We start from the raw sequence: 20,213 nt of genomic DNA, 5'->3' as shown, positions 1-20,213 counted from the left end.
AATATGCACGGAAAACGGAGTCTTGACCCAGAATGTTGAAACTCTGGTCAGATGCTTGACAGACCAAGCGAGGCCTATGAGGCGTCGTTGGGACGCACTCATGCTGCGTCGAGTACGCAGGGAAGATGCAGTGCGTTGAAGCACTGATCACTGTATGGCCAAGGCCTCGCAAGGTCAACGACACGTCGTTAAACGTGATCGTCTTGTCTGAAGCAATAGAAGCCGGATGCAGCGCGTTGAGCACTCATCCTCCATGGCAGATGTATGCGGCACCGATACGTGTCCGCGATGTCCAATAGAAAGCAGATGTAACGGGCAAGTGTCTTGCACGAAGGCAACATGGATCAGCCCCGGGAGGCCGTGAGCACGTCCTATGACGTGCCTGGCATGTCCGAGTTCGACGACGGAGGATACGGTGCGTTGAAGCACAGATCACGATGCCTGATCAGCCTCACGAGGCTAACGGCTAGCCCTTTTTTGGGCACGCCATTTAGGACCCATATGATATGTCAAGAGGAGGATCGGCGAAAGAATGGCGCAGATGCCCGCCAGGAGGACGTATGTCCAGCCAGTGCCCAAAGCACTCAGAATAAGATCGATGACTGATACGCATACTGCACCGGTGGAGGATCGCAGGAGATTGTTCTACTCGCAATGGTCAGCGAGTCACACCGTCTTTGAATCCAAGAATACCCACACAAGCTGACACTGAGGCGCTTTGGCCAGGCACGAGATCCACAGTCAGGGTCTGCGCGATATTCATCATGGCGATAGTAGCCCAGCCGACTGCCGAAGGCGTTAACGAGACAGCAACAAATGAGAACGAAGCTGCTCACAGAAGAACTGAAGAATCAGTGGAGCGGCTAGATTGGCGCCTTTGTCTATAGCCCAGCCTTGCCCGACGCAAGTAGCGACCAAAACAATGAGGTAGATGGGGGTTAGTCTCAAACGCGCATGTTCGATGGGGAATTTTTCGCTTGTCGCTACGTCTTCTTCTCTGGATCGCTTTTCAGGATCAAGTTCCTTCTCCGCAGCGGCGACTGCACGTTGTTTCAGCCTTCGGTATTCCCCGTCCAGTATGCGCCCTGTGATTACTCCTCCTATGAGCATGCCTCCTCCAATAGCCATGAAACATAAGCCAATTTCTGTCTCGTTGAGATGTGGGTATGTTGTCTGAAAGAGTGTGGAGATGCTCGTGATGACGCCGTAGAAGGTTGCGTTGACAATACCGTTGAAGAGAAGAAGGAGCGTGATGCCTGGAGAAAGAAAGAGGCCGAATGGATTGGTGAAACGACGTGGAGGAGATAGGGTGGTTGTATCCCGCTGGGTGGATTGCTGCCGGCCGCGCCCAATTACGGGAAGTAGAGGACGGCTAAATCGTAGAGGAGGAATGCTGCCGTCACCAACAATCGCGCGAAACGTTTCAGGCATGAAACTACAGCAAAATAAGCACGTTAGTAGTCATGCGATGCTGTCAGCATGACAAGTGCTCACAGTAGCATCACGATGAATGTGACACCAGACGCTATGACCAAGAACCAGAAGATGGACCTGCCGAAGGATGTGTATGAGTACAATATGAATTTGCGCACCATTCGTGAATAATTACCTCCAGCCAAGACCCTGTGTCAGAACCCCTCCAAGGACTGGTCCAATGCAAGGTCCGACCTATACACACCTCAGACACCAACAAAGCGAGAAGAGCACTTAAAGCTCACCATCGGTCCTACATTCCACATCCCGAAGTACAAACCACGCTCATGAGGCGCAGCTATATCAGCAACCACGCCAGCTCCTAATACGCTTCATCAACAAATGCGAAGATAAGTAAAACATCGAACCGTACCTAGAGCGACCGTACTGGCAGAACCCGCTGCTTGTGCACAACGAAGAACCATGAGCAGCCAGTAGGCATCGGTAGGCGTCAATGCCAATCCGACACAAGACAACGATAGTACTAGTATGCAAGCAAGGAACATTGGCCTTCGACCCCAGCGGTCGGCAAAAGTACCCCAGAACATGGGAGCTGAGGAAGATTTAGTCAACCATGCAGCCCAATGAAAAGGTGAAAAGGTGTAATGCAGACCCAGTGCCTGGACGACCATATAAACGGTCACAGTTAGATTGATGTCTTCAATCGACCGATGAAATGCCGCTGCTAGGGTGGGAATAGCAGGAAAATAGATGTTGGAAGTGAATGGACTACTCATATTCGCACATTTAGTGTCCCAATCATGAATCGGTATTGAGGGCGACCGACCTGAAAAGGCTTCCCAGAGCAGTCAAGGCTACGATAAACCATTTCTCGCTCGTAGTGAAAATGCTATACGGCTTCTCAGTTACAGCGCCGGCTTGCGCAACACATTGGGGGGCAACCCCTGTTCACGCAATCATGTTAGTAATTTCCAGCGCACATCAAGATCTCAAGGACTCGGAAAACAAACCTGTAGGCGACGCATTCTCAACATCCGGCAGGGCTTCGTGCTCTTGCTTCAGAGTATCGTGCGTAGACTGATTAAACATGTTCGTAAAGGTACAAGGTGAGTAATCGACCGAACGCTGAAAAGGTTGGGTTTATACGGCCTGCATGGGGCGCTTAATGAGCCGAACAACCCCATACCCCGCCCAAGGGGCAGGCGTACCGTTGATTTCTGATATCAACCCTTGTTAGTTTAGCGCTGGCCCCCGGTCACCGATTGGGTGGGGTATCCTCCTTATCTCTGATTAGATTGTCCATCCTGACGATCTGAGTATTGTATTTCGTCTCGCCAACTTACTCACTGGTCCTCCTATTGAGATTGAGGCTGCTCACTTTCAGCCATTCCTCAAAGCTTCATGATGGACCTTGATATTGTCATTGATGGGGATATCAGACAAGTTGGATCTTATTGCTACGAGAAGAACATGAACGGTTGTTGAGAAAAGACTTGCAGTATACTAATGAATTAGATAACTTGTGTTTTTTCATACAGGTAATTTTCCATTTACATTGCAACATACATAAATCATGCTGAAGTCACAGAGTTCGCAGTATATGTAGTACTTCTGAGAAAGTACGACGTGGAAAATCTGATTAGATTGCAAGATGGAATGGACATTCAAGACGAGATGGGCGCTCAAAATGTGAGACGAGCGCCCAAGAAGGGACAAGCGCCCAAGAGCTGCACTTGCTATTCCTCACTCACCAAGCATTGTCTCTCATACCGACAATTCAGACACACAGAAACCAAATGTATATCAGTTACATGATGTCGTGAAATTCCCGAAGCTCAATTCGAGGCTGTGCACTTGTAGGAAGTTGTTTACGGAAATCGAGCTGGATAGTTCAATCGGGGACCCCGGTCACCGACAGGGGCACTACCACCACTAGGGTTGGTGCCATAAATCAACGGTACGCCTGCCCCTTGACCCCGCCCGGCCAGCAAGACAAGGCGAGGACGTGGACCGGCATCGCTCTCGGCTTGGCTTTGCCTCGGAAGTCCCCGGGGCCGGCGATCAAGGTGCGCGCTCGGGCAAGCCAAGGCCAGGTAGGCCCTAAGGCTCGTATGCAGAGGACCGTATCTTTGTGCTCATTATTTATTCCTGAGACTCTAAGTTCTGAGCCAACCCTCGACAGAGACGATAATAGCCAACCGGAACAGGAAGAGCGATACAGGCGGTGCCCCTACAAATGGATTTAAGTCAACTTTAGGGATTAGTATGGCACACTGCGAATTCATCAGACCACACCCATGAACTCCTCCATGATGCTGTCGAGGCTCCACATATCTACCTCAAATTCAGAGTCGTAGTATACCGCGCGTACGTTCGGATAATTCTCGACAAGGAAATGCGACATCGCCCTGCCCTTCGCACTTGCAATAAGGATCGGTTTTGCAGTGTGCTCCTTGTCCAGCGACAAGGGATTAAACGTGCCCGAGCTCCACCGCAAGACGCTCTCCATCCTACGGAAACCATCCCAGGTTTGACTGACACTGTACACAGCCTGATCTGCCCAAAGGCGGATATATCCTTCCTCCTCACGCCCTTGCAGGGTGGTCCACCGGTTGAAACTCTCCTTCTGCGCAGTCGTCAATTTGTCGAAGACTTGCTCGCGCCAGAAACATTGTAGGCTCTTGCGGTCGCGCATCTTATAGCGCACGAGGAGCTCGATAATCCAGCGCAGCATGGTGGATGACATTGTTTTCGCAAAGAAAGAGGGGCCTACGCGCGACATCGAATTATACTGCTTGGGGGAGTATGGATTCCGCAGAAGCATGGATGCGACCTGGCGTCCATGGGGAAACTCGGCGTAAGACGCACAATACAAGATTTGCGCCGCCAAGCTACCGTACTCGATGCCGGATATGTACAGTTTGATGCTTGCAGTGTCCGGATGGAGGTGTTCAAGCAAGGCCGCCACATCGGACATGACACAGGCTGCGAACGATGTCGACTTCGGCGGACGGGAAGTGTTTCCCCAGCCAGGCAGCGTTGGCGCAATGTAGTGCACATCCCTTGCCAACAAGGCGGGCGAAAGGGCCAAGACGCGAATAGATCCGATGGCTATTGCCTCGTGGAAATGTAGGAAGACTGTCGAGCTGTTTGGATTTCCAGCATCGGTGTACGCTAGAGTACGGCCGTCTCGCAAGGTGAGGAATTGTTCGTCATCGCGCCATTTCGCATCGGTCGATGCCTCAGGAACCAGCCCATTATGCACTTGGACCTTGATACTCTACATACCCAGTGAGCTGACTGGCCAAACATCAATGGAGGTACGTACAGTAGACATCGTCCGGGAAGGCTGCAATAAGGCGGGAGCAACTTGGAGGGACTCGTGGGCGACTTGTGAATGACAACGACTGAGTAGCGCCGTGCAGGCCGCTTGTATTATCTCTCAGCCCCCATCTGTCAAACGGGTTGTCCAAATGAATTGGTTTGTGGCCGCAATCTCACCGGGCAGTATACACCGGTCTATTTCGTTATTGAGCCTGTCCAAATCTGCTCGTGAATAATGGTTTGCTGAGCCTCGGTCACACCAGGTCTCACCTAGCTTATCGGTCTCTGGAGCAGAGGCAAGCCACCTCGCGCCTGTTCTGACAGGCGAATCATGATGTTGTGATATAATTGCGGGCCAGCGCGTCACAACAGGGTGCCGTGCGTCGGTTAGAGAAGATAGGGTTTGAGATGATTATTCGTGAGTCATCTGAAGCGCTCTAAGCTACGAACCCCAATGCAGTATACAAGAAAGCGTGTCAGAGCAACGAGACAGATGTGAAGAGAACGTGCGATGCACTGTAGGCGTCTACGCTACGCCCGATCAGCCTCGCGGGCTTGCCGACGTGCTCTCCGACGTGCTCGCCACCGTGGACCGTAGTGGTACATGATAACCATGATGGGAGAGAAGAGCACGCAGATGCCCGCCAGCAGCACGTACGTCCAGCCGGCACCGAGAGCATTCAAGATGAGATCTATGACTGAGACGAGCGCTGCCCCGAGCGAACATCGCACAAGATTGTTCTATATAGGTGGTATGTGTGAGTGGGTTTTCTGTGTACGGAGAAGGGTACATACACAAGCCGTCACCGAGGCACTCTGGCCTGGCGCAAGGTCGACCACAAGAGTTTGCGTGATATTCATGGTGGCCACCGTTACCCAACCAACTGTGAAAGGTGAGCGAAACAGAAATGCGCACCACCGGGGTCTACTCACGGACAAACTGAAGAATCAAAGGAGCAGCTATATTGGCTTTCTTGTCCAACGCCCAGCCATAGCCGATGCATATCACGACGAAGATGCCGAGATAGAGCGGCATCAGCCTCAATCTCGCCCGTTCAATCGGGAAATGTTCCTCCTTCGTCACGTCTTCAGGTGACAGCCTTTTCTCCGGGTCGGTCTCCTTTTCTTGCGCAGCTAGCATCTGTCGCTTCGCCCTCTTGTACTCCTTGTCGACGAGGCGTCCGGTAAAGACGCCGCCGATGAGCATTCCCCCGCCGATGGCCAAGAAGCACAACCCAATTTCTGTCTCCGTGAGGTATGGATATGTCGTCTTGAACAGGGTGGAGATACTCGTGGTCACGCCATAGAACACAGCGTACACAATGCCGTTGAATAGCAGAAGAAGCGTGATGTCCGGGTAAAGGAAAAGGACGAACGGGTTGTTGAAGCGCCGCGGCGCAGGGCGAGTGGAGGGGTCTTGAGGCGTGACGTTTTGACGGCTGCGCCCGATGACGGGAATGAGGGGTAAGTATAGGCGTGGGGGAGGGACACTTCCATCGCCCACAAATGCGCGGAGAGTTTCCGGCATTAGTCTATACGAGCATTTCACGCTCAGTGTCGGAATGTTACGAGATTAGAAGCCCAACAGAAGACTCACAGGAGAATGGTTACGAAGCAAACCCCTGATGCGATGGCGAGGAACCAGAAGATTGAGCTGTATGAGCCCCTTTAGAGACCCACAATAAAAGTACCCACTCAGTCACTTACCGCCAGCCCAGCCCTTGTGCTAGGACACCCCCAAGAACAGGACCGATACATGGCCCTACCTGGTGAGCCGCATGAGTTATACTAATCGTATAGCAACTGAACGGACTGACCATAGGACCTATATTCCATGTGCCATAATACAAGCCCCGCTCGTGCGTTGCTGCAATATCAGCTATTACGCCGGCACCTACCAGTCCAGGCGTCAATCGATTTCATCATGATCTATCAAAAATATTGTACGTACCCAGAGCCACTGTACTCGCAGACCCGGCAGCTTGCAAGCAACGCAAAAGCATAAGCAGCCAAAATGCGCTTGTGGGCGTGAGAGCGAGTCCCACGCAGACGACCGACAAGACGAGCATGCAACCAAGAAACATGGGCCTTCGGCCCCATCGGTCTGCTAATGTTCCCCAGAACATGGGAGCTGCGTGTACTCTGGTTAGCTATGAGAACTCGCAAAGACGTCCAAAATAAAGATACGTACACACGCCTTGAACAACCATATACACTGTCACTGTGAGATTGATGTCTTCTATTGACCTATGAAATGCTGCGGCTATTGTGGGGATTGCAGGAAAGTATATATTTGCAGTGAAGGGACTGCAGGAACATTAGATGTCAATTACCTGGATAGTTCCGACTAATTTGGTTCGGATTCACCTGAAAAGGGCAGCAAATGCAGCGATAGTGACGATGAACCATTTCTCTCCAGCGGTGTAGATGCTATAAGGCTTCTCTACAGCTGGGCTCCTGTCGGCCTCCTTCTCGTGTCGGTCATCTGCATTTACCTGTGAGCTCTTCTTGGCTTGGATTGGATCGTCTCGACACACCTTCTGCGTCATGGGCTTGGCAATCGACGGGCTCGGATCTTTTGTCCATGGGGACATCCGTACGCTGGTAGTGGTCACACGTAGGGAATTACGCAGTCGTGGACTGGCTGCTCTTAAGGGTCGTGCAATAGGTATGCAGCCGAACGGCTCAAACCCATGCTTTCAGGATTGCCTATTTGAGGACCCCACTCTTGCTGACGCATCAGAGATCGGATCACGATTGCCGACAGAATTAGGCCGATGGGAATTTGATTTTCACATGCCAAGTCCGATCAGTCATTTCCCCGCGAGCCCGATCTGTTGCTTCTCGGGTCGTCGACAACTGGATTGGAGTTGACTTCAGATGGCTGTATGATGAGATACATCCTCCGCTGAATTGAGAATGTCTCTAACACACTCATGGATATGCGCTTGTCGTGGAACTATTATTCCGGCCAGGCCGAGTTGCAATGTTTTGGCACATCAGCAAAGCCGAAACCTACTCACTATCAGGTTTGAGCTGCTTGATCCTCTCGGGGTCTCTTAAAAGACAAACTCAGACCTTCAAAACTGGACAAGCAGAAATTTGCTGATGGCCGGCCACTGTGAATGTAACTTCCTCAGTACCCTGTGTTGAGCACAATGACGGGGTTACGTACCCGCATCTCGATGTGTTCCTACTGGGATTGCGTTGAACATGCCCTGGACTGCGCCGTCATCGGATAACGCAAGCTCTGAGGCCTCCCATACCCAGGTTGGCATGAGCGGGGCCATTCGCCTAGTAAGCTTATGCCTTTCCAATAAGCCGCCTCGTGATAAGCCGCAACGGGGACGTGATATCCGTTCAGCACCGTACCGAGCTCCTGTGTACTGCGTAACACGAGTACAACACCCAGCAATGGAAGCCAAGTGTCATACACGGTATCACATTCCACAGTTTGCAAACGCCGTTACCTCTTACATGAATTATACTATATCTCACCGAAGTTAACCCTCGCAAAGCATGCGAGATAGCTGATGTTGGCTCTCTGACCTTTGCGATTGGTACGGATCGTAACACAGTGGCGATGATCGCAATGCATACATAGGTCCATCGGGAGGGTATTGGGAGTAGGGTACAAGACATAAGTACAACACGCGTATGTAATAGCACGGCAATAAGGGGGGGATGACCATACCGAACGGGTCAAATGGAAACACGTCTGTCGCGAGGTGGCTCAATCGGCATCGACGCGCATCTGCCCCCGTCCTCTCCGAATGCGTTCCTCGATGCCACCCTCTCCTCCGAAAACTTTCTTCTGTTCCTGGCTGAGGAAACCACCCATACCCTTGGACTTCGCCCTCACGCGCGCCTCCGCTTCTGCTTCCAGCTTCTCCTGCTCCAGGAGCTGCGCGAGCCGTTCCTTGCGTTCCACCGTCATACTCGACGCATCTACGGTCATAGCTGCGAGGCGAGCGGCACGGTCCTCTGCGCTCTGTGACGGTCGAGCGTCCCTGTCGCCCTGCGGTGCCCGCCGCGGAGGCGGGCTTAGGCGAGAACGCTTAGGCGGAAATGAGTCATAACGTCTAGGACTCCTGCTTCGGCTTCTTCGTCTCTTGCGATCCACAGAATGTTCTCTCGCCTTTCTCCTTTCAAGACCGTTGTCGTCTGACTCGTCCGACTTCGGCCATGTACGGACCTGATTGTTGTCGCGCCTGAGTTCCCTTCTCCTGTCGGGACTCGCGCTCCGGTCGCGGCGGTGATAGGAGTCCGGAGTGCGACTGCGGCCACGTCGTCTGTGAGCGTAGTCGTCGTCACGGTCGCGTCCGCGAGAGTAGTCACGGCTGTGGCGAGGAGCTGGAGAGCGTGAACGCTGTCTAGATGGACTGGGCAACCGCCTGGAATAATGGCCGTCGCGAGAATCCGACCTGCGCCGCTCATCGCGTGGCGACGCAGAGCGATCCCTATGCTTGTCCTTCTGTTTCTTCTCCTTTTTCTCCTTTTTGTCTTTCTTTTCCTTCTTGGGCTTGATGCCAGTGCGTTCCTGCATTTCACGAAGACGAAGGGGGTTGGACATGAGGGCTTGGTAGGCCGCTTGCTCCTGCTGCTTGATCGCAAGTAAGGGGTCCTCACGGATCTTGGCGGCGGTGTCGCGAGCGGTGTTGGCGTACTGGGTGGCGATAAAGTTCTTGTGGGCTGCGCCAATCTGCACCAACGATAGTAAGTATTGTCATTACGTCAGGCAGAGAAGGAACACACCTTCTCATTTTCGTCCGCCGTCAAGATCTTGTCAACTCGCTTCTTCCCTAGCAAATAATCCTCCAGCTCGTTGGCATTTTGATTGCTCCCGGTCGCTGGGGTTGCATACATCCATTCCAGTTTCTCCATCCTCTTCTTGCCTGTTTGTTCCTCCTGCAAACGCTGGAGATCCTGCAGTTGTCGCTCTTCCTCCTTCTCCTTACGAAGCTGGTCAAGCTTCTTCTTCTCCTCTAGCTATATAAGGAATGAGCTGAATTCACAGCAAGTATAGAAACATTGAGACATACCGCCTTCTTCTCTTCGAGCCAGACCCGCTCCTGGTTCTTCAACAGGAGCGGGTGCCAGGACTTCTTCATGTTCAAATCGCCACCACCCATGTTGGCTAGTTGTGTTGGGTAGACAGTAACGCAAGTGTGTGTGTTGAATAAGACGGAAGATGACCGACGAGGAGTGCTCCGCCGTCGCTGACTGGGTTGAAGGAGACGTGAGTAAGCGCCGATTCGGGGACACTTTGTTTGCACATGCTTACTTAGGCGCCCGTCCACCTCGAAGTTACTGCGCTAATGATAATCCACCGTCACGCAAGCACCGCCGCGGCCTGCATACGCTCTGCAGGATGCCTCCGTTACACAACGACCAGGATGACCTCGAAGCTGGCGAAGCGGATCATCTCTATAATGGCAATACCTCCACAGTGTACGCATCGGTCGCCTCCATCCCCGTAGCGGCTCATAGACCCCGTATTAAAGTACCTCCGTGTCTTGACACAGACCTACGCGTTCAATATACTCAATGACCCGCGAGGAGATCGCGAAGGGCCTTGCGAACAGATTCGTGCACTCGCAGGTGTACATCGCGCTGTACCTGGTCATGGCCGCTCTATCCATCACAACTGTTGCACTAAGCCTGGTGAACGGTTGTCCTACGCTGCCGTTCTACATCCTGGAATTGATCGTTAACGGCGCAATGATTCTCGAAGTCTCAATACGATTTGTTGCCTTCGGCAGGGTGAGTGCACCTCGAGAGACGCTGCGTCGAGAAGTTCTGATGTAGTCCTCGTGACAGCAATTCTGGACGTCATGGTTCAATATCATGGACCTTGTCCTCACCATATTCTGTGTGGTCACCTTACTCGTCATCTTCTTCGCTGGTTGTGGAAATACTAGCAAGGAAGAAGAACTGCTGGACACTCTGCTCCTCGTCGCCCGTAATATCCTGCAATTTGGGCGTCTGGCTGCCGTCATGAGACAGTGGGTCACCCGATCTCTTCATACAGGCATGGTCGGCTCATCGTGAACTGGTTCGCGCATAGGTCTGGTCAATCCATCTTTTCGCGCCCCAAACCTATCGACCTTTCACGGCGCAGAGGTACCACACTTGACATTGACATGGAAGACGAGGAGATAGAAGACGAACTGGGGCGCCCACTCATACGCGATGCAGTTGTATTCGATGCGTCTGAAGAGGCCGCCCAATCGCGTACTACCTTATCGGACATGCCGCGAGCAGTCCAAGCGGTACACGATCGAGATATGGAGGATGTTTGGGCGGAGCTGGGATAGTCTTCGGGACCGATGTGGGCTCCATTGTATGCTCTATATGTCTCAATTTTCGCAGGCTTGAGGTTCCTTGATTACGGAATGCAGCCATTGACCCGGGCAAAGCGCAGGACTCTTCGGATAATGCTGCGCTTCCTTCTTTTTTTCTTTGGAATCCAGTCTGGCCTGGGCGAGATGCCGGCATGCTCGCCAGCGGCGATACTTAGGATAAACCAGAGTTACCCCTGGTACAAGCTGGACTATCAGAACATTTGTGTAGGTATGACTTGCGCGCGATGAAGCCACTTCCGCCGGTAAGCAAGCAAGTGTGTGTGTGTACGCGTACTCACTGACACGGTATCCGGGGAGACCGGGCATCTATGTACCACATGCGTGTGTTTGATTACCGGTATGTCTGCCGCACCCTGAACCGATCGTTTGCAGACTTGCAGTCGCTTTGCATGTCCTCCGCACATTTCGCGGCAGAGTATTGTAAGTGCATTGGCGAAGGGATATGACGTACATAACGGCATCCCCCTGTGATTCTAGCACGTATGTGTAATCCTGCGGCACCGCAAAATATTCCTGGCGGCCGAGACCGCTGCGATCCAAAACTCAGTAGTCAGTCTTGTCTGTTTTTGTGCCTGCGGCCGTGCTCTGTATTACATGCCTCAGCAACATTTGAGCATTCGACCATCACGATATCTCACAATCATATTAAAGTGGCAGTGCTGCGTTCTCGTGTGTCCTTGAACATACGTAGCGATACAAGAGCCTTCGAGTCTGTTACAACCTGGCCTTCAGCCCTCTGCTAGGTCTTGGCGACAGCTGGAACTGAGATCTCAATGCGTCGATCAGGAGTCCAACTCCGCTAACGCCAGATGTGGAAGGATCCGATATATTTTTGGGAGCACTGTGAGCGCATGGCACGTGGCGGGAGTGATAGGCGAAGCAATGAGAGGCGGCTAGTCCTGACGAGATCCTCGTTGATAGGATCTTCCTTGCCCAAATGGAGGTTCATCAGCTGTTATCATGGGTGTTGTGACGGCTTTGCAGTGTGCACAGACCCCCGTGACTTTTGCTGCGAACTGTCATCGAGCCATGATGGCGGTGGCTAGCTGACAGGCCGTTGCGAGCGCGTAAAAGAGTGTGCATCGACCGCAGCCGTGAATGTAATATACGATGCCGACGTGCAGGCTGGGTGCGGGTGAGACCGTAAATCCTAGGAACAATGGGTGGAAGACTTTTGGGGATATTGAAGACGCTCATAAGAAAGGGAAATGAACGGAAATTCATGGCATCAATTGCGATGTGATAGACGCCGGTAACCACGGACAGCCCATGCCCGAGGGATATCGCTTGCAGACGCCTCGTCGCTGCTGACCTGGCTTGCAGTCCCCCATCGTCGCTGTCCTCTGCTGCAATATCCATGTCGTGACTTGCTGTCCTGCAGGTTCGCCTTCCTCCTTGCTTTCGTTCTCTTCCTTTCGTGTGTATACTCATTTCCCGTCGTGTCGGCTTCCAGCTGTAATTTCCCGACAATTCGTTCTGGAGACCACACTCCTTTCTCCCCGCCCTCATGTCTCTCCTGCCATCCACTCAGAACAAGTCGTGGTGGTCTCGCGGCAAGCCCGCAAAGGGCCCTCACGAACTCAAACCGAGCCGGTCCTTCTCCAATACTACGGACGACAGCGAGACGTCTCTCCCTGCACTGCAAGGGTCGATGAAACAGAAGGATCCCGCAGGGGGTCTCAGGCTCAAGTCGCTGGGCTCAGCTATGGGCTTCAAGTCCAAGAAGTTGTCTACGCTCACGATACAAGACCCACCACCTATGACTCCTGATTATGCTCCGCAAATATACAACGCACATTCTGATCCAGGTACCCGAGATGCTACTTTCGCTCCTTCTCAGACACATTATTCCCCTACCAACGCAGTATCCGCAGACCGCCCCCGGGATTACGACGGTGACGCAAGGTCCGCTAGAACAATCTCGGAGCCGCGCACTCCCCTGGACAATGCGAGGGCTTCTTATCAGCCTTCGGTCCTCACGTTCTCGGAATTGGACCCATTCCATGCCTCTGAGGTAATCATCCAACAAAGCTCAAACGACCCAAACAGACTATCTGCTTATTCTGACACCTCCATGCTCGACCCTAATTGCAAGACCAGAGACACCATGTTCCATAACCGCATATCGTACGGGTCTTCGTCGTCGAACTCCCATGGGCACTCTTCAGAAGGCCAGTCCTCACGACTGACGTCTCCGCGGCTAGGCCCGTCTCTTAGGTGAGCCTGTGCGGTTTTACCCGCATTGTTTATAGTCTTACACGAGCATTGTACCTCTTCAGCAGCGGATCAGAACGATTACGGCAGAACTCTCTGCGTGGGAGAGATGTTCCGATGTTAGTGCCCGAGCATGAGCATTCTCGCCGGCAGACGCCTGGCTCGAACTCTTCTTCTTCATCGACCGTCACCAGCGACCCCCAGAACCGTCTGAGTGACCCACCACCCAGCAATAGCCATTTCTTCCTTCCTCGCTCTCGTGGGCAGCCCGCAAGGGCCAGAGGTATGACGATTGCGACTGCCGAGGTCAGTAGCAGTCGCGGTTTACGCAGCGCCGGTGGACTGTTCGTGCCAAGCGATATGCCGATGCCTCCGCAGCTTAACCGAAAGGCTTCCGACCCCTTCAACTCACCTACGCCTTCGTCCAACGCGCCGTCCCCCTCTCCGGTGATTTTCAGCCGGTCGCGCTCGTCTACTGTGACAAGCACTGACTCGCCAGTATCACCCAATTCGACCCGCCCATTGGTCGTGGTGCGCAAGGCGTCGTCCTCCAGGGTGCAGCTGCCTCCCCTGAGCAGCATACCACCTTCCGCCGATCTACCGCCCCCTCCGTCTTCTCCAGTACCATCAGGCCTTGGAGATTCCTTCGAGGATCTCGCAGCATTCCCGGATGTGCCATCGTCTAGTTCATCTAGCATGAGCTTCGCACCCAGCGTCGATTTTGACTCCGGCGACATGATCAATCAATTCATGCGTCAGAGCATGAAGCACAGTCGCAAGGGCAAGGCAGCGAAGCGGAGGGAGAAGGATCGTGGGCACCCTGACGTGCCGTCGAGCCCGTCGCGGACTGTGCGTGAACTCAGCTTTGAGAAGCTCCACATGGCGTCCACAAGCAAATTTTCGCTGTCGTCCACGATGCGGGGAGAGGAGCTGGCGTCGGAAAGCAGTGGAGGTCCCTCCTATGGTTCATCGAAGATGCTCAGGAAAGCAAACTCGCAATCGAGTCTGCTCAAGCGCTACTCAAATGCGAGCGTCACGTCGTCAGTCACGTCAGGGTCAGGGTGCCAGGATGAACCGGTTACGGGCAAGGCCACCTCGTCTCCGCTGGCGAAGATACCGCGCAAGCAACGCTCCTTCCATCATTCCCGCTTGCCCATCCCGCCGCTGCCTACGCTGCGCCATGCTAATTCCTATACAACCGCTACTCCTGAGCCCACGTCGCCATTCCCCACGACACCAACGTACGATCAGCCACAGCAGTCTCGTCGCGGCAGCATCACCAGCCCGGGAGGCACGTCGTCGGCGCGAAAACGTTTGTTTTCCGGCTCAAGCGCGCGGCGGAGCACGTCTTCACAGGCGCCCCTCAGCCCGTCCTTGTCCGGCGAGGACGACGTGCGCTCGGTGTACAGCATCGAGGATACGCGTTCCACCACTCAGAGGATCGCTATGTCGTTTGGAAGCCTTGGGAACCCGCTTTCTCTTTTGACGAGCAACGCCTGTGTCGCTCCGTCGTCATATATTACCGACACCAAGGAGGATGCTGGTGATGAGAGTTATATCAATGAGAAGAGGGTGTCACAGTCGGAATACGTCCCTCAGCACATTATGCCCCCTGCGGATATGCTCAAGCTTGAGCAGCAGCTCGCCCAGGAAGCAGAATCAGGAGGGTATCGTGGGCACCAATTCCGTCATCTCGAGCTTGAGATCAGCGATCTAGGCGATGCTCTCGTTGGAGGGAGGAAGAATACAGACACTCGGAGTATCAGGTCCAAAGCGGCGTCTAGGTTGTCGACGATGTCAGCAGGAACGCTTGCGTTCGGTCCTACCATTGGCGATTCGAGTGACAGGATGTCGCTGGCACCGTCTACACGTAGCGCAGCTCGACATACTGCGTCTCCGGCCAAGGCCAAGGGTCGTGTAATAGAGAACTTGCAGACGTCTACTCGTAGCAGCTCTGTGCTAGGTCAGAATTCGCTCAAGCCGCCACTCACCGTGCGCCCCTCAACAGCACAACCGAGCCTCCCTTCACCTTCCTACTCGACGTTCTCGTCTGCCCACTCTCCGCCACAGAGCACGATCAGTCTCCCACCTCCGCCCCGTTCACGCGCGTCGCAGCCGCACACCCGACGCGCTCATCACAGCACGGACAAAAGGTCTAGTGTTGTCCCGCTTCATCCGCTCTCTCCCCCTCCCCGCAAAAACCGTTCACAGCCCGGGGGCTACGATAGTACCGGCCAAGCGTCGCATCCGCCCAGCGCGTTCGAACAGAAAGTGGCACAACGCCGCTCGATTATGAAGAAACCCTCATTCCTAGACATCGACGATGAGGCAGATCAAACGATGGAGAGCCTGTCGGAGGCAGAGGAACACGTGTCACCCTCGTCCCCGCCTATGGAGAGTAGTTTCTTAGACATGGAAGGCAAAGATTCGTTTGACACGGTTCGCAGTAGCGATAGTTTGCTTTATCTAGGAAGTTAGTCACTGGTTTCCCCCGGATTACTCTCGCCATATCTATCCTTCATTATTCGATATTATACCACGTTGCTCTGCTAGCTACATACTCTTACCTACGTAGTGCACATATTTTCTGGTTTTCCTCCCTCGCTCCATCACATCGGTGTCACTAATATTGTTCCCCTACTCGGCGCATGTCGCGTGTACTCGAATGTCATGCTCGTCACGATGATCTGAAACTGCAAGTGAGCACGGTATCATATGCTGGATTGCAACAAATGCTGGGTGCATCCCAACAAGCACTTTAAATAAACAAACCTCACTTTGCGACCAATTTAACGGGACTCTTGTTCGAAAAACCATTAGAAAACACTCGTATGATGTATGATACAGATAAGTGATGGTATATGCGCATCAGACATGTCTTGAACTCAATCACTCCGTCTCGTCTGTGTGGTAACCCGCCCGCCTCATGGCTCCAAGACGATGACGGGCAGCACCAAGGTCCTTCTCCAATCTCAGGATCTCGACCTGTTGTTCCATCTCGCGCTTCTTGAACTCCAAAGCGGCCATGTTCTTGTAATCGACATCTTCGTCCTGCGATTGCTTTGCAGAGATAGCCTTGACTTGCCTGACGAGAGCCTTGCAAGCTTCCGTGACAGCCTTGGCAGCCAACTCAAGACGTTCTTGTGTCTTCGACATCAGGTTGGCCTTTACGCGGGAGGCGGCAACGAGCTGAGCGGTTGCAGCAGCGACCTCATTAGACGCAACAATCAGTTGCTCCAGTGAGTGGGTGCCAGATAGAACACCGTCAGCGCTCTCGATCAGCATAGTGGTGGCGAATGCGACGGAACGCGCCGCAGAGATGAGACCCTCCGTCCAGCGGTTGTTCCGCTTGTAGAATTGCTGGGTAGTGCTCGATCCCCTGCCCTGCGCGACAATTTCCTGCTGCGACTCGGTAGCCGCTTGAATGAGTCGTCCGATGGCGTTGGTGATGCCGAGTGCCGCCGCCAGGATGGAATCGTGGACTTGCAGATCGACAGCGCTAAAGCGCCCGGAATCGCGCGGACGGGAAATGAGCTGTTGCAGACGCTCTGTTGCCGCCTCGATAGCCTTCGCGGCGCCCAGCATCTCCTGCTCGACGATGTCTCCGATGTCGCCATTGGCTTTCGCTAGAGCCCCTGACTTCCCGCCTTTCGGCACGAGGGAGTCCACCACCTCCGACAGTTTGGTGAGCGCGCCACGCACTTCTCCGTTGTTCCGCATAGCGACCTCCTTTCGTTGAGTGGTCTGTGGCAGGAGATCCAGCTTGTAGGACTGGAGGTTCAAGAAGACTCTCAGTCCGACATCACCAGCAGTCTTTGCGACGTTGATCAATTTGTCCGATGCATCCTCGCTGACTAAACGAGTGATGCCCTTCGTGTTGATCAGAACGTCTGACAGCGACTGGGCCAGCTCATTTGCTCCCTTGATAACGTCGACGTGTTCTCCGCCGATTTCGCCGCCGAGGTATAAGTTGAAGATGGTTGCGAAGTCTGTCGCGTTGTTGATGGCTTTCTCGATCATGGACAGTGTGTACTCAGGGGTGGAATTGAGGTTGCCAACTTGCGCAGGGGACTCGAGCTCGTAAATGGCTTCATCTACCTTGTGTACGCAGGCCTGCAGGATCGAATCTAAAGACGAACATGAATCAGACAAAACATCTTGAAGTGTCAATAAGCTTAGTTGCGTACCGATGATGTCATTCAGCTTCTTCCTGTTATCGAGAATGAGAGTATCGATTTGAGCATTCGTGGCTTCATCAGAGATGCCTTGGTTCTGTGAACGAATGTGAGCCATGATAATCATTGTGCAATGGTAATGTGTATACCTGCTGGGAGTCGTGAAGCTGCTGGATTGTGCTGTCCATACCCTCCTGTAGGATCGCAATCTCCTGGTCCTTCTCTTCCTTGAGCCGCTCCATATCAACAGAAACATTGTCAAGCTTGACAAGCAGATCGTCGATCTGCATTTGCTTGGCCTGTATATAGGCGTTCAAGGTCAACAGTCACAATGGCACTCGATGCGAAAACAAACCCGTAGTGAGTCCTCCAGCTCAGACAGCTGTCTGTTGTACTTTGACAACACGGTTGACACCTCGGAACTCTTCGACCGCGATGCATCCTCGGCACGCTCATTCGCATAGTTCAGCTCTCGGCGGACGCGGTCGAGCTCGTCCTTGTGGGTCGCCTTCTGGCGATCTAGATCGAAGCGGGCACGATCCCGCTCGCGAATCATGTCGGCGAGCTCGAGATTCTTCGCCTTGAGGTCACGTTCCATGCGTTCCATACGGTCAACGGCTTCTTGCGCCGAATTCGCCTTCAACTGCATCTGCTTAAACTTCGCCAGCATGTCGAGATGCTCTGAACGGAGTTGACTGTAGAGCTTGGCAAGCGCCTCATACTTGTTGCGCCAAAGTGTGACCTGGTCTTGAAGTTGCTTGATCAGGTCATCTTTGGACTGCATCTGTGCGTTGATATTCGCTGATACGCTCCCAAGTTCACTCTCGAGAGCTTTGACTCTCTACAACCATAGCATGAGCAGAGGTATTTATTCACAGGATATGAATCACGTACCCGATCGTATTGCTCCAGCATGAGCTGGTCACGTTCGAATTGGCCTCGCATACCCAGGAGCTCTCGCTCCAGATCCTGCGAATGCGCGGCAGCTTGATTGCTGTACTGCATCAATTGCTGCTGCATTAGCTGTTCCTGGGCCATCCGTTCCCTCTCGGCTTGTTCGGCCTGTCGCTGCTCAAATTCGCGGCGCTGCTGCTCTTCCAACTCTTGGCGATGACGCTCCTCAGCTTCACGAGCAGCAAGCAGAGCTGCCTGCTGTTCCTCGTACTGCCTGAGCATGCGAGCCTGCTCGTTCACCATTGCAGGATCAGGAGTCGGCGCAGCCGGCGGTGGCGTCTTAATGGTAGTTGTCATTGGCCTTTGCGGGAGATCGGGGGCATTGCCGCTCTCCAGAAGATTTGGTGGCTCCTATAGGAGTGTCAGATATGAACTAACATCACACGTCGACGAATACGTACTTGACCGAGTTTAGGCACATTGATAAGACCAGTTAGATACTTCAAATTCGAACACTCGTAGTAAAACTTGCGGAGACCATAATGCTGGGCACTATAGCGTTGTCGGAGAGGTTCCAATGCATCAGTGTCGTTCGTTCCTACAATCTCTCAGTACCTCCACATCGCGTTCATGACTATAAGACTCACTTCGGTGCATAGCGCGCAGCATGCTAGTGATGAACCTGTATATTCCCCAGCTTTCCTTGACCAGGGGCACCAACGCCGAAATACGACACTCGTTACTCGAAGTACGCGAGAAGTGCGCGAAGATCATCTTCTGGAACGAATCGATTTGATCCTGCAAACCCATGAGGTCGGATATGGTTTCATAACTTCACGGGGTGTCAGTAAATATGCAAGATGAACCATGGATTTGGGATGTAACGTGCCCTTCATTTGGGTCGTCGATACCCTTCAGCGTGATGTATTCCTCATACTCGAATAGTCCGTTGAACTCAGGTCGAAGACGGTGGAACCGCAGCTTGGCCAGAATAAACTGGACATATGTCTTGATGAGAGATCCGTATCCTATGGCTGATAGTGAGTGTCCCGTGATTCTACATTGAGTGGTATCACTGACCTCTGGCACTATCATGTCCCACCGTCCGAGCGCATGTCTCGAGCCACCCCGTCTGTCCATGAGCCTCCTTGATCGTCTGAAAGGAGATCAGCCGCTAACGACTGAATGCACTGAAAGGGACGCGTACCACTGGGTGACCCTCCTGTAACACCTTGTGCACAGTGATGAGTGCCTTGAATGTTTGCACTTCGTCAGCAAGAATGGGCTGGACACGAAGTCCCGTCCAGAAAGATATCGAGGAGTGATAGTCCCATGTATACACAATGCATTCTGTGCGGCCAGGATGAACATCCCTACGTCACGCAACCGGAGCGCAAGCTGCTTACTTCGCACATGTTTCTGCTTGGGAGCAGACTCGTCAGGGTTTGTCGCTTTCTTGATGTTAACGACTAGTTCCGCCTCAGCCTTGTCCTTGTCTACGGGCCTCGTCGGGTAGTGGACCTCGTCAGTGCCATCGTAATCGTAGCCTTGTCGAGTACGTTGTCCAGAGAACCTATGATGACATCAGGCTTGAGGGCTTGCACTGAGGAATACCTGTCTTACATGGTGTTTCCCTACACCGCAGACAGAGCAGTCTCAGCTGAGTAAAGACTAGTATATGGTGTGAAGCAAGCAGACTGTGCAGCCTGTGCAGCGCACTGCGCAGAGTAAGTAGTGGGTCTGGCGTCTGTGTCATGTTACATACGCCTATGGATGCATCTCGGCAAGCTCCCGGCGTACCCCGGGC

General features: G+C 53.2%; 8 protein-coding genes across 8 annotated transcripts; 2 read left to right on the top strand and 6 right to left on the bottom strand.

Moving 5' to 3' along the window:
- Window positions 1–658: 658 nt before the first annotated feature.
- Window positions 659–2,523, bottom strand: POSPLADRAFT_1042490 (hypothetical protein; the record flags this gene model as incomplete). Its single annotated transcript, XM_024478118.1, has 7 exons — window positions 659–786; window positions 837–1,435; window positions 1,495–1,551; window positions 1,593–1,668; window positions 1,847–2,202; window positions 2,261–2,378; window positions 2,445–2,523. The coding sequence occupies 7 exons, from the start codon at window positions 2,521–2,523 to the stop codon at window positions 659–661; spliced, it is 1,413 nt and encodes a 470-aa protein (XP_024344023.1).
- A 1,175-nt stretch (window positions 2,524–3,698) lies between these two features.
- Window positions 3,699–4,829, bottom strand: POSPLADRAFT_1175982 (hypothetical protein). The gene is made up of 2 exons (XM_024488387.1): window positions 4,763–4,829; window positions 3,699–4,714 (listed from the first exon to the last, which is right to left on the bottom strand). The coding sequence occupies exons 1-2, from the start codon at window positions 4,769–4,771 to the stop codon at window positions 3,719–3,721; spliced, it is 1,005 nt and encodes a 334-aa protein (XP_024344022.1). The 5' UTR covers window positions 4,772–4,829; the 3' UTR covers window positions 3,699–3,718.
- A 460-nt stretch (window positions 4,830–5,289) lies between these two features.
- POSPLADRAFT_1051377 (hypothetical protein) lies at window positions 5,290–7,344 on the bottom strand (the record flags this gene model as incomplete). The annotated part of the gene is made up of 10 exons (XM_024480156.1): window positions 5,290–5,499; window positions 5,554–5,642; window positions 5,692–6,290; window positions 6,356–6,412; window positions 6,466–6,524; window positions 6,576–6,652; window positions 6,710–6,889; window positions 6,950–7,065; window positions 7,126–7,243; window positions 7,296–7,344. 10 exons carry the CDS (start codon window positions 7,342–7,344, stop codon window positions 5,290–5,292), a joined length of 1,554 nt encoding a protein of 517 aa, XP_024344021.1.
- A 988-nt stretch (window positions 7,345–8,332) lies between these two features.
- On the bottom strand, window positions 8,333–9,681 carry POSPLADRAFT_1037908 (hypothetical protein). The gene is made up of 2 exons (XM_024477289.1): window positions 9,514–9,681; window positions 8,333–9,460 (listed from the first exon to the last, which is right to left on the bottom strand). The coding sequence occupies exons 1-2, from the start codon at window positions 9,640–9,642 to the stop codon at window positions 8,492–8,494; spliced, it is 1,098 nt and encodes a 365-aa protein (XP_024344020.1). The 5' UTR covers window positions 9,643–9,681; the 3' UTR covers window positions 8,333–8,491.
- A 702-nt stretch (window positions 9,682–10,383) lies between these two features.
- Window positions 10,384–11,075, top strand: POSPLADRAFT_1129305 (hypothetical protein; the record flags this gene model as incomplete). The annotated part of the gene is made up of 3 exons (XM_024483826.1): window positions 10,384–10,521; window positions 10,579–10,741; window positions 10,909–11,075. 3 exons carry the CDS (start codon window positions 10,384–10,386, stop codon window positions 11,073–11,075), a joined length of 468 nt encoding a protein of 155 aa, XP_024344019.1.
- A 2,106-nt stretch (window positions 11,076–13,181) lies between these two features.
- Window positions 13,182–14,558, bottom strand: POSPLADRAFT_1175978 (hypothetical protein; the record flags this gene model as incomplete). Its single annotated transcript, XM_024488386.1, has 3 exons — window positions 13,750–14,558; window positions 13,382–13,635; window positions 13,182–13,346 (listed from the first exon to the last, which is right to left on the bottom strand). Exons 1-3 carry the CDS (start codon window positions 14,072–14,074, stop codon window positions 13,182–13,184), a joined length of 744 nt encoding a protein of 247 aa, XP_024344018.1. The 5' UTR covers window positions 14,075–14,558.
- POSPLADRAFT_1042484 (hypothetical protein) lies at window positions 14,253–15,815 on the top strand (the record flags this gene model as incomplete). Its single annotated transcript, XM_024478117.1, has 1 exon — window positions 14,253–15,815. One exon carries the CDS (start codon window positions 14,253–14,255, stop codon window positions 15,813–15,815), a length of 1,563 nt encoding a protein of 520 aa, XP_024344017.1.
- A 411-nt stretch (window positions 15,816–16,226) lies between these two features.
- Window positions 16,227–20,162, bottom strand: POSPLADRAFT_1042479 (hypothetical protein; the record flags this gene model as incomplete). Its single annotated transcript, XM_024478115.1, has 12 exons — window positions 16,227–17,464; window positions 17,525–17,609; window positions 17,662–17,811; window positions 17,868–18,353; window positions 18,407–18,817; window positions 18,868–19,004; window positions 19,054–19,238; window positions 19,296–19,434; window positions 19,487–19,562; window positions 19,614–19,756; window positions 19,813–19,953; window positions 20,030–20,162. The coding sequence occupies 12 exons, from the start codon at window positions 20,160–20,162 to the stop codon at window positions 16,227–16,229; spliced, it is 3,324 nt and encodes a 1,107-aa protein (XP_024344016.1).
- Window positions 20,163–20,213: the final 51 nt, after the last annotated feature.

The sequence above is a fragment of the Postia placenta genome (genome assembly GCF_002117355.1).
Source record: "Postia placenta MAD-698-R-SB12 unplaced genomic scaffold POSPLAscaffold_1, whole genome shotgun sequence".
Taxonomy (NCBI): domain Eukaryota; kingdom Fungi; phylum Basidiomycota; class Agaricomycetes; order Polyporales; family Adustoporiaceae; genus Rhodonia; species Rhodonia placenta.
The sequence above is the reverse complement of the archived record's forward strand: the minus strand, read 5'-3'. Positions and strand labels throughout refer to the sequence as shown.